A 12,190-nucleotide genomic window follows, 5' to 3' on the forward strand; every position below is an offset into this window, starting at 1 on the left:
ATTATTAAATTCAGACAGATTTTTTCACACATCCAGGCCATGAACAAGTGCCTGAGTTACCAAGTTTAAACAACATCTTGGCAACTTTAAAACATTTGGCTGGTCAGCAGGAAAGGAAAAGCTGCTTGTAAAGCACTGGAATGCATTTTCAATTAGTCACTACATTGCTTAAAAGGCCAGGCATTAGGCACTGGGAGGAGAGGCAGGGGGATGGCAGTGCTGGCGGGAGGGACAGCATGAGACAGTCTGGAGAAGAGCCTTTATCAGCCCAGAACAGCAGCCCTGAAGTTTGAGGCCACTCTTTAAAAGATAAGCTGTTGTTTAACAACAGCCTCCCCAGGGACAATGAGGTTTTCCTGGTACAAGACCAGTGTTTCTTTCAAATAGTTTAATATTGCTTTTTATGAAGGAGCAATGGAGATGAGATGATGAGCAATGGAAAATATGTATTGGGAAGATGTTAGCAGTTATTTAGTTCCCTATTGTTTCCTGATAACCTGACTGTTGGGTATCGTGACCAAAAAGTTGTGTTTTGGCACAACTAAAATATTCCTTGGCTCCTAAAATATTTTTGAATGAGATAACACCCTTCAAAGAGGATTAAATAACCAGCCTAAACTGCTTACTACACTTGGTTCATTTTTCTGCCCTACTCTATGAAGTCCTCAGCTCAATAGGCTTCTAATAAAGAAACAGCTAAAAAAGAAATCTTGTGACATAAAAGCATCTTTCTAATGTTCAGTAGCCATCATTGCTCATGCTTTTTTAAATGCTTTGTCCTGTACTTGACCTTCAAATGTTTGTAGCTGGCTGATCTGGAACTTTTTTGGCTCCACAGCTGTCTAAACTAAGGATGATGACATTGCTTAGAGATCCCTTTGTGTATGTGCGTTTATATACGAATACCATTTTCAAAAGTATACATATATTTACTTTAACATGACTCAAGATCTTGGAAAGCTTGTACATCTTTATCGTATAAACCAAGAACTGCAAAACTCACTGGTGGGACTTGTTATGGCATGAAAGACCCAAGTTACACAATAGGCTGGATTTCAGCAGGTAGAGGAAATTTTCAGAGCTGTTGCCTTCTGGCTAACTGTAATAAATTTGCCTAAGTAATATTTCACAGATGTGCTGCCTGTTTCTTGGCAAACAAGCTAAAGATCACAGGAAATTTCTTCACTTAAAGAATAAAATCAAAGTTTTGAAGACAAAGTCCTTAACCACAACAGAAAAAACATTTAGCTAAAAGATGGGAGGGAGTACTGCAATCCAAGCACAAGAGTTAAAACAATTTTACAGTGAGTTTCTGTTTCTGTTTTATTTGTTTTCTCCTACTATAGCTACATGCTCTATGAAATACGTGAGGCTGTTTTGGAAAATCCATTGCCTGACACAAGTTTCTCTGTGCTAAACTTAATCTTCTAGTTTTATTTTTAGAAAGCTTATGGTTGCTTTCTTCAACGTTGTAGAAAATCTGGCAAAATGCCAGCAAGGTCCAGCAAAATGAAGACCTGTTCTTCTTTCCAAAGATGAAATATTTAAGTTGAAAATAATAAAAATAACCATGAATAATTGTGAATGGGAAAGCAATAAGAATCTTTATCCCTACTTTATTATTTTCACGTAGATACATTGGAAGAAAATAATGAAGCGTTTTCTGTGGGATGGGAGTGAAAAGTAAGTCTATGGAAAGCATGAGATATGTTTGTTAGAGAGCAAATTCTTGAAATGGAGATAGTTCATTGAGTTTCCAGGTGAACAGCATAAGAAACATTGCATCTCAGTGGAGTTCTGGACAGGTTTGGCAATGGCCTGAAGTGTGTGACAAGGGACAAGATGTTTCCTTTGGCCTTGAATTTTCCACCTACACCAGGAGAAACTGTGTGTGTCTACCTTGTGTGTCTTCTCCTTGAAGGCTATGGGTGTAGAAGCATCTAACTTTGATGTAAAGGTCTCTTACAGCTCACATCTACTCTAGTACAGAAACTGAAACTGTTGTATCCCTAAGTGGGTATAAAGGTAGAGCATCATTGCTCCTATCTCATTTTGATGTGCAACAGCAGCCAGATAGGACATGACAAGGACCCAAACCAAACTTGCCAAGGGGATATGATAGAACAGGGAATTTTGATTTTTTTGTTTGTTTGTTTGTAGACTGCTTGGAAAATTTGCTACTTTAAACCTGGTGCCTGGTCATTGACAGAAAACATTCAATAACAAGTTTACATGGTGAAATATGTGAATATGGCCCTAAAACCTAGAAATTCTGTGATTCTGTGATTCTGTGAAAACAAAAAAATAGGAAAGAAAAGCATTGAAGAAGGAGAAGAGGCAAGGAACTATAACCAGTTATATCCTCCACAGCCTCACGTCAGGGTTAGCCTGTGAAATGATGGTTTACAAACTTCGGGAAAGAAGGAAACACTGGGAAATCTGTTTTAATTGTATCCCAAGCTGAAAATGAAGGTTTCAGCAGTTCCACAAAGAAACAAGTGGCAAATGAATTTAACTTTCCAAGGCAAGCATCTAACCCGTCTGCTGAAGGTAAATAAATATATGGCCCCATAGTGTTGAAAGGTTTATCCATGAAGAAGTGGACCACTTGTGCCAAACTGCTGTTAAGAGAGAGGTGGAGCATCTGTAAACTGTCCTCCTCCCTCCCAGCCCCAGATCTGTATCTGCAATCTCTCCATCAGCAGTCCCTGATGTCCTTATCCTTATCAGACTCCTCCAAGACAAAGCGAAGCTGTTGCCCAGGGGAGGATATAAAATCCATATGTCTGAACCTGGGACCTTGCTTGCTAAATCAATCTGCTGATATGGTCTCATATGCTTAGCGAGGAACTTCAAACGGAAGGAGGCAGGAGGGGACTCAATGCACATTCCTCCTAAAGAAAGGGCCATTGATGCATTGACTTTTGAACAAAAGGAGGCATTTTCTAAGTAGTTTAAAATGATCATTTCTATCTAACCACTATCTCCTGGCTACTGTCTGGCAGACAAAATGGTCACAAGGCATTTTGGAGGAGTGTCACCTTCTGTGCTGCCTTTGTACCATGAGGAGACCAGCAAGAGGAGGTTCAGGCTGCCAAAACCAGCCTACAGCATCCAAGGGAGCCCTGAAACCACAGCTCAAGTTCTAGCACACCAAAAAGAGATGGTGGTGGAAGACTTAATGCAGTCTCCAAAGCTTATTATGTTTTGTTATGCACCTTATTATGTTTCCATGAGTGCATGATGTCACACACCACCAGATTTTTATGTGACCATCATATCACTGCTTCATTTTAACAAACAAGAGCTGCTTTTAACTTTTTTTTGTTTGTTTGTTAAAAAAAGAACCCACGGCAGGGAGGAACTAGGAGCATATGCCTGTGCTATAAATAGCAAAGTGGAAGTATCTGTCCTTTGGGGCAGTTTGGTTCTGACTGAACACTTTATAAGACACTGTTTTGCCTTTTTTTTTTTTTTTCTTGAATTTTAATTTAGGCATTTCCAGAAATCCCACAAAATTAGTAGAGCTCAAGGAGAGGATACAGCCATTCACAGGATGAATGGAAAATATTTAGAGGGAAAAAATGCAGAAGAGAAATATTCAGAAGCAGGGAAATCAATGTCAAAAACTGCTATAATAACACAAAAGAAGCCAATCATGTAGATTTTTCTAAATAAACAGACACTAGCAGAGCAGTTACACAACTTTTCAGATCACTATGGTGATCTGGAGGATGCTTTACTATTTATTTTTTAAGTAGCAACAAAAAGAAGAAATGGATTTAATGGAATTTTATAGACACCTTCTCCTCTTTCAAACATCCTAAGGTTATATCTGTCTTTGCGTTATTAGGCTTTTTATTATTCTACCATAATAGCACTCTTGCTATAAATTAGACTGCTTTCAGTCACAGCTTCAGCTTACAAATCCATCAAGTCTATTAGATTTTAAAGAGAGAGAGAGAGGGAAAGATGTTGCTGTATTCATAGGGTTGTGGACTGCTTTTTCGGGAGGCGGGGGAAAGGGGGTGTGTATAGATTGGGGTGAAGTCAAGGGGAGGAGGGAAGGGTGGGAGAGGAGTTGCAGTTCGAAAGTCCCTCCTTTAAAAGTGTCAAACTCCAACCTGCACAGAATGGGGAAAGGGAGACCCCCAGCAACTTCCAGAAAATAATATAAAAGCAAACCTCAGAGGTGGAAGAAATACCCAAAAGGAGAAGACTGCAGCTTGCAGTAATCTGTAAATGATTGCTGGCAAAGACTGGAGGCTTCAAGCTTGAGCTGTGTTTGTTCCAAAAGAAAGCCAAGAAGGACGGTGTTAATAAAGAGAGATTTAACTGAGGGCTGTGCTTGGAATAAAGTGGGCTACAAAAAGGTCACATTTGATCAGTTGGAGCAGATTACAAGGGCTTTAAAAGGTAGTGGTGGAGAAATGAAACTGGGACTGTGAAGCAATATAGCACAAGATTGATTTTGGGGGTGGAGAGAAGCTGGGACAAGTGCTTATCAGCTTGAGAAGGAGGAAGAGCTGTGCTGGGTTTGTTGTCATTCCCACACTGAGTAGAGTACTTGCTGCTTTTGTGGTTAGGCTGCCCTGCCGTTTTCTTTTTTATCATTTTTTTTATTGTTATTATTAATACAATGGTGTCTATAATCTCTGACTTGGATCCTCTGAAAGGCTGGAAAGTTTTAAGGTAGGCCTATGTTTTCTTCTGTTTGGTACAGGCATTTTTTTGGTTTAGCCCTAAATTAACTGGAGCTTGAGTTATAATCGAAATGTGAGCCCTGGGCTTAAGTAAGAGAGGAGTTTCTGGTAATTAGAGCCCTTTTAAGATACAGCAAACCTTTAAGCAGATGTTTAGAGAGACCCGAGGGAGATTTTTAAAATATACTTCTCAGTGTTACAGTGCAGTGAGGAAGTGTGGACTTTTTTTTTTTTTTTTTTTTTAAAGATTGTTCTGTAAATTCAAGTTAATTGTAAAGGCTCGCACCAGTTGAAACTGCAGGATTAACTCTCTGCTTTCCTAGCTGTACTTTGCAGGGGAATGGGTGGGAAACTTTAGGGGAGGAAAAAACAGCGTGGAAGTTGGGGAAAACAGGCTTGTGGGGGTATAAAAATCAAAATTTAAAGAAAGTGCTTGTTTCATTTTGGGTTTGAAACTTCCAGTTTGTTGTCCCTTTAAGGCATGTATTTGATACTGAAAAGTTGTTGCTGATTTTTCCCTTCAGTACTACTATTTGTTCTTTGAATAGTGAAGAACAGTAACTCGAACCCCGAAAAATACTAAGAGGAGGGAAGAGGGGAGAACCCACTGTTATTGCCTGCTGAAGATACTAAAACTCTACAGTGTCAAATGTCTGTGTTTAATGCTGTTCTAATTGCAAGGCTTTCCCTATTGAGAATCTCGACATGTAAAAAGTTTGCAGATGGTTTATAGAAACTTCACTAAAACATTGGAAACATCTGTGGTGAATGTAGTTGGTTAAATTATAAAATTAGTTAAATATAAAGTTTATTTCCTTCAACTGTTATGCAAAACATGAAGCTGCACCTAATAAAGTTTTTTTTTATTATTATTATTTTTTAAAAGAAGCATTGCAAGAATTTTGAAGAGGTGTGTGAATTGTTTTGTTGTTTTTTATAATATATTAAATGTTAAAGTATATGTGAGCTTCTTGCTGCAACTTTTTTAATAGCTTAATGTCATGAGCTGAAAAAAAATCCTCAAAAGTCAAACCATAACATCTACTTACATTATGAGGTTTTTTTCCTAATATTTGCAGAGCGTTGAACTTTCTTTTCTCATAAGTTGAACTTTCTCTGACCATCTTCAGAGCCTGTGCTTAGCAATGTGGACTAAAATCCTTAATGCTTGTCTGTAGGGTGAGAATTGGCTAAGCAGTTTTACTGCAAGTTTAGGTTTTGAATTTTTTTTATTTTTAATTTTTGTTGTTGTTAAGTCATTTAGGACTGTCAGCTTATTGTGACTAGATTTTGTTTGACTTCCTGAACTTTAGCGTAGAGGCTAGTATGCTGCAAGGGCAGCGGTCAGAGTGGCATCAGGGGAGGGTGGTCATATTAGGGTGATCTGAGCTGGAGTGACTCTTGTGAGTCATCCTGAGCAAATGCCAGGAAAGTGCTTTTGCAGAGCTCCATATGTGTTGTCTGCTGCATGTGTGCGCCAGAAAAACCTATTCTAGGAATTATTTGAAAAGTTTATCCCATTCTGAGACAACTTCTGATTCCTCTGCTGATCTAGTCAGGTGATACCAGGTTTTTGCTGAGTGGAGGGATGACATGGAGGACTTGAAAGCTGAGATGATTTAAGGAGGAGAGGCTGTTGCCCTCTCAAAGAATCCTGTTTTCTTAGAAAAATGACATGTTTATATGACTATAGCAGAAATATCTCCCTGGCACTCTTTCCTACAGCATGACAGAAGTTTCCTAACTTTTTGTGTGAACCTGGAGATTAGAGCTTTACAGACACAGGTAGGTCAGTGATGTGATTAAATTGATTTACTAAACACTTCTTTATGTAGTTACTGTGTATGATTGCAGCAGCAACTCTGTACAGGTCATCAGCAGGATGCAGTGTTAAAAGGCAGGAAGAGACACTATTCAGTTCAAGTAAAATCATCGGTGGTAGTAAAAAAAAAAAATAAAAATATTTAGTTGGAAGTCAATATGCAGTTTGTGGCTTGTGACGTTAAATTGTAAAGCCAATTCTACTTTTCCTTATAAATTTTAGCTTCTTTACAAGAAAGTAAAGGTGTCTTCCGCTCAGGTGACATGAAGTAATTCCTTAAGATCCAAATGAAATGCATCAGCAAATGCTGCAGTCAGCTTGAGAGTAGTATCCCATGGTGGCAAATTCCCCATTTCGTTTGTCTTGTGCACCCCCTGTAATTTATTCTGTGACTCACTCACAATTTGAGACCTGCTTAGCTGGAAGGCAGATCTCGTGGCTGGGGGTAAAATAATTGCACTGGGAGAGCTGGCAGAGGTATTAAAACAAATAAATGGTAGCATGGTGTGTATATAATATTACATCAGGCCTCCCTCTTCCATTGTTTCTGTCTGGGGTAGGACGGTAAGAGGTACGATACGTTCCAGAAAGTCTTGGCACACACTGGATTCATGTTAGGGCCTCTGAATGCTGGTTAACGTACAGAACAAAACATCAAAACGCACTTCAGAAAATATTTTCTTTCACTGGATTTCTTGACAGTGATCTGAATATTAAAGTTATTGGAAAATAAATCTCTGAGAGCTCAGATCTTCCTTTGTGTGTGTGTGTGTGTGTATGTATGTATTTCTTTTCAGATAAGCTCCCAGCATAACACCTATGCTTTGACATTAACACACTTCTGCCTGATCTTCCCTCATAGGTGCCTTGTCACTCTCTGTAGTGTAACCGGAATAAGCACTGTCTGTTGGAGTCAGGAGAGGCTGGCAAAACTTCAGGCCTTTTTGAGACACTTCAGAGCTATACCAACAAATGGTCTGTGCTCATCAGCCCTCCATGGACACAAAAATCCCATTTACCTGGCTCTGAAGGGTTACAGAAGGTGGGATCTAGCCCCCTGAGGAGGGCACAGGAGAGACAGAACAGCTGTTCTAATCCCTGTCCCAAACCCTCCCTGTACTTCTGTGGCATGTTTTTTATCCTCAGATGTGACAGGGATGTCTTTGGTCGCTGCTTCAGAAGCCAGATCCTGTGCTAAGAGCCTCAACAGCAGCTAGAGTAGAGCAGTGACCTGGCAGTCAGGAGAGGCCCAAAAAGAAAATCCCTCAAGGCCATGTCTCTTCCATTGCTTCTCTCCCTTAATTTGGCTCCAATAAGACTAACTACAGTGCCATAAATCATGAGTTACCTACACAGGGAAGACCTTGCACCCATTTGCATTCCTCCCTGAAGAAGTATATGACCCTTCTATGGCTCGTTGCTGGGGGGGAGTTTTTAACTTGACTTCTCAACCTCATAGTGAAATCTGAAAAGTAGAAGTTTTCGCTCAGATGAGTGGAGAAGTTAAAGCCTGTGAAGCAGCAAATCTTGCTGTACTACATGCAGGTGACCTAAATTTCACAAGTCCTACTGAGCAGGAATATACAGCTTGGCCAGTGAAGTTGGGAACATGTCCTGTGTAGGATGGATGTACCAATTCAAATATTCTCTCCAAAATGCCATTTCCCACCACACACACCTCTCCAACAGCCTGTAAAGGACAAAAGTGCCTTCTGTGCTTACAAAGTCAGTACAGGAGGTGTAATTTCAGCCTTGTTGTGTTGGTATTATAAGCTAGTTGGGGTAAAAAGTCCTTACCCAACACCCCCCTCCTCTCTTTATTTGTGAATTAAGGTTGGTTAAATGGCTTCAAGGTGCTCAAACTTGGAAAAGAGGGCAGAAATGTCTCAGATTTGCAGAATGGCAAAGAAATGGCTCAGAAATGCAATGGCTCAGATTTAATTTTTGGCATAGAACAGTAAACAGAGAGAACTGTAGCATTGCGAATCCTATTACTGCTTCGGCTCCTGGCTTTCCAGCTCAGCAAAACTTGAGATACAGTAAGGCATCCTCGGTTGTATTCAGTACTGGAGCAAACTGGTTTAGTACGTGGCCCCACAGCACCAAACTGCTGTTCAGAAAGGGGGAAAAATGGTTTCATATATGCTTTACTCTGAGGACCTGAACAATATTGTCTCCACCCACTCCTCAGAAACAAAACCAAAAGAGCCCTGAAGGTTTGGCCCAGAGACATAACGCTGGACTCCATCACCACCAGGAAATAAAGATAATGGAATTTTGGATGTCAGTGGAGAATACTAATTGCTCCATAATTGCCACAATATGCTTGCTTGAAAAAAAAAAAAAAAAAAAAAAGGCGCAAAAAGACGTCTCTGCAAATATGGAAATATGGATCATGGAAGAGATTGCACTGAAAGGGATGTTAGTGAGGGTCAGATAAGTCCCAAGTTATTACGTGGATGAGAATCACCAGGAGGATACAAGTTATGACTAAGCTCTAATATATAAAACATGACCAGCAAAATGTAGTTGGGATTCCCCTGCTTTCAGTTTGAATGTGCGACTCTTCAGTGAGCGGGATGAAAAATTAGGGCCAGCTATATCAAAGAATGTGTTTTTAATCACTTTTTCATCTCTGGTATCCATGCTTTCTCTGCACTTTCCAGAGGACAATACTAGCAGTTTTTCTTGGTTTGTTTTTTTATTTTTTTCTTCATCTTCTTAGAAAGGCATCATATATGGGGTGATTGAAAAAGTGAAGATAACAGAAAATAGCAGATTAAGATGTAGCACACTCCAGCATTTATTGTTGATGGCTGAGAAAGTCATCTAGTCCTTCTCTAAGCCTGTGCAGATTTATTCTTGCATCTTTATTTTTCCCCTGATTAAAATTCAATATTGCTCTTTTCAATAAGAGGTTATTCTCCACTGTTTTACTAAAAACAATCCACTTTTCATATCAAGCCTGTATACAAGCTCATTACATCTTGTTCATTTGGACATGAGTTGTTAAATCTTCCAGGTGCTTCATGGAGGATTTAACCATCCAATTCAAATGAATGTTCTTTCACAAAGAGGTTTACTTATCACTGCCTCTGTATTCCTTTGCCTAATTGTTTAAATTGCCCTAACCTCTAACACATGCAATATAAAATTACCATGCCAGTAATGCAGGTGCTTAGCAAGAGAGTAGGATGCCAAGTGTGCAATTGTATTCTCCCAGCTACCAGCAATTTGCAGTTCAGGGTCTTCCTCTGCCAGCAGTGATGACTTTTCTTGATGAATGATTCCCCCTTGAATTTATCTCACTGGTTTTGCAGTTTTAGCTTTGAACCTGTGACAACTTGAAGCAAAGAAATTTTGCAGCTTGACCCACTGGTTGCATGTACATTAACAAAGCAATGTGTTGGAAGGGCTCTTTTTTAGGTGTAAATTTGTCTTGCTTTTGTGTTTTGGGACACATGGTAGCTTCTTGAAGTCTTTTCACAGAATCCTGACGTGGTTGATGTTGGAAGGAATTTATGGGTCCATCTGGTCCAAGTCAAAACAAGCAGGACCTTGAGATGCTGAATTCAGGTTTATTTCTCTGGAGGGTGGGAAGATCAAGTTTTTTCTGCATCTATTGTACTGCAAAATTAAATTCCTGCTTGGTGATTAGTGACACATGGTTACAAGGGTGTACATTTTGCAGGGTGCAGATAAAAGCAGGATGCTCCTTTCCTACATACATTACTTAGTCGTATCGACTTCCATCTACAATTTCATCATCTTCACTTCACAAGTCAATGAGAGTTCTAACGTGCAGGTCTCCATGCCTCATTTACAACTAACCCATTGCACATTTTAAACTTGTCTGGTTCTGTATTCAACGGAACTAAAATAAGAAAGAAATCACCTGTAGATTGCAAAGGACAGTGGAGATGTTAGATTGTGCTTTGAGAGATAAGGCGGTAATTTCAAGCTTTCCAAGACTCCAAGTCAGTTTGGATGAGTTACTTAATCTCTATGTGCCTCAGTTCCCACCAGTAAAATGGAGTTATTAATACCTGTCTTATCTATATCTATATATTTTTTTTTTTGGCTCTAGAGACTTACAGTTTTCTCCATAGAGAGCCCACAGCAATGAAGGATTGCTCTTCGGCTGGGCTCTTTAGTGCCTGCCCTCATAAAACATAATTTTCTTAAATGAAACTAGAATTTAACTCTTGAGAGCAAGTAATTTCATTCTCATTTACTAAAACCCTTTTCTCAGTATTTCTGCTTTCACAAGGCAGCTTCACAGTCACACAAATTTCCTATGTGCACCAGCTTTTTATTTTTCCAATAAATTGCTAGGCTGAAGCTGGCTGAAGTCTGGAAACCAGAACTGAATGCTCTCTCTGAGATTCACCCAATGACAAATTAGTTTTGTTGTTTTATTTACTTTTTAAAACACTTCTGTTCTAGTAACCCTTTATAACAATTTGTAAGCTCAGTTGCTGTTCTGCTTTATTAATGTGCCTGCTCCCACCCAAAGCTTCATCTCTGCTTTGGTATCCAGCTCCTTCCCTGCATAACTGCTTTTTTTCTGATCTCACTGCTACACAGCTTTTCACAGATTCATTCCTTTCTCTCCTTATTTTTTTTCTCATTCTTTTCCAGTGTAAATGCACTTTTATACACCTGTGGTTCATCACCACTGTTCAGAGGTACACAGATCACATGGCACTTTCCCAGTCTTTGGTAGCATACCCCACTGACTTGTCTGTCAATGTCAGGTGTAATCACAGCAGTGAACCTCTTTAGCAGTTATTTCAGCAGTTATTACAGCATTGTCTAAATAATGGGCTTTACTCTGGTGAAGAGATACTCATTAAGGATCTCCTGCACCCATGCTAATCACAAGGCGCTATACCAACTATGGACCAGAGCAAGCAGGAACTAGGGAGATTTGTGGTCTCCCATGCTGGGTCCCTGCATCAAAATCCAGAAGATTTTGTTTGTTTCTTGCTTGACCTAAGAAAGATCAGATGTTATTGTCCGTAAGGGAACTTCTATAACTGTTCCCTGTGGATGCTGTCTGATGTGTATCAGTGTCTCCAAAGGAAGATGTTTTGACTTCAAGAGCTCAACTACTTCTGAAAAATGTTTTCTGGCACTAAAAAAAATTTCTTAGTGCAACCTAAATGTTAGCACCCAACCTCTTAATATGCTTCTAGTGATTACACATTAAATTTGTTAAAAAACAAACAAACAAAAAAAAAAAAACTTAATGCAAATTGTGTTTCTATGTAACTTTCTTAGATTTTTTTTTTCCTTGATTGTGTGCTTCCCAATTTCACAGCACAAGCAGAAGAGGCTTTTAGCTTTCTATTTTTTTTTTTTTTTTTAATTAATATTCTTCATCTGAGAAACTCCATGCAGTTATTGTGCACAGAGTTTGTTCTGACAATTCATTCTGGGACACTTGTTATTGAATCAGTCCCAAGCTCATGTTAGCAGATCATTGTTCTTACTGGACTCCTGTTGATCAGCAGATACTGATTTTTATTTATTTATTTATTTTTAAACTGAGATTTAAAAGTGAAGATTTTCTAAACAAAGTAATATTGGGAGGCTCCAGTGATTCTCATAATTGTATTGTCTCTCTTTCATTGAATGTGTATATTTCAGATTATTGGAAAAA

The 12,190-nt window shown here is 39.1% G+C and overlaps 1 protein-coding gene across 3 annotated transcripts in view; it reads left to right on the plus strand.

Moving 5' to 3' along the window:
- Window positions 1-4,345: 4,345 nt before the first annotated feature.
- Window positions 4,346-12,190, plus strand: part of CELF2 (CUGBP Elav-like family member 2) — a 371,305-nt gene continuing 363,460 nt past the window's right edge. Inside the window, exon 1 of one of the 3 annotated variants that reach the window (XM_072043812.1) lies at window positions 4,346-4,692. In XM_072043812.1, the coding sequence (XP_071899913.1) occupies window positions 4,640-4,692 (53 nt within the window). In that variant the 5' untranslated portion in view covers window positions 4,346-4,639. The remainder of the gene's footprint in view (window positions 4,693-12,190) is intronic. The other 2 variants (XM_038186449.2, XM_072043635.1) reach the window with 2 other exon arrangements.

This window comes from Anas platyrhynchos, chromosome 1 (assembly GCF_047663525.1).
Source record: "Anas platyrhynchos isolate ZD024472 breed Pekin duck chromosome 1, IASCAAS_PekinDuck_T2T, whole genome shotgun sequence".
Taxonomy (NCBI): Eukaryota; Metazoa; Chordata; class Aves; order Anseriformes; family Anatidae; genus Anas; species Anas platyrhynchos.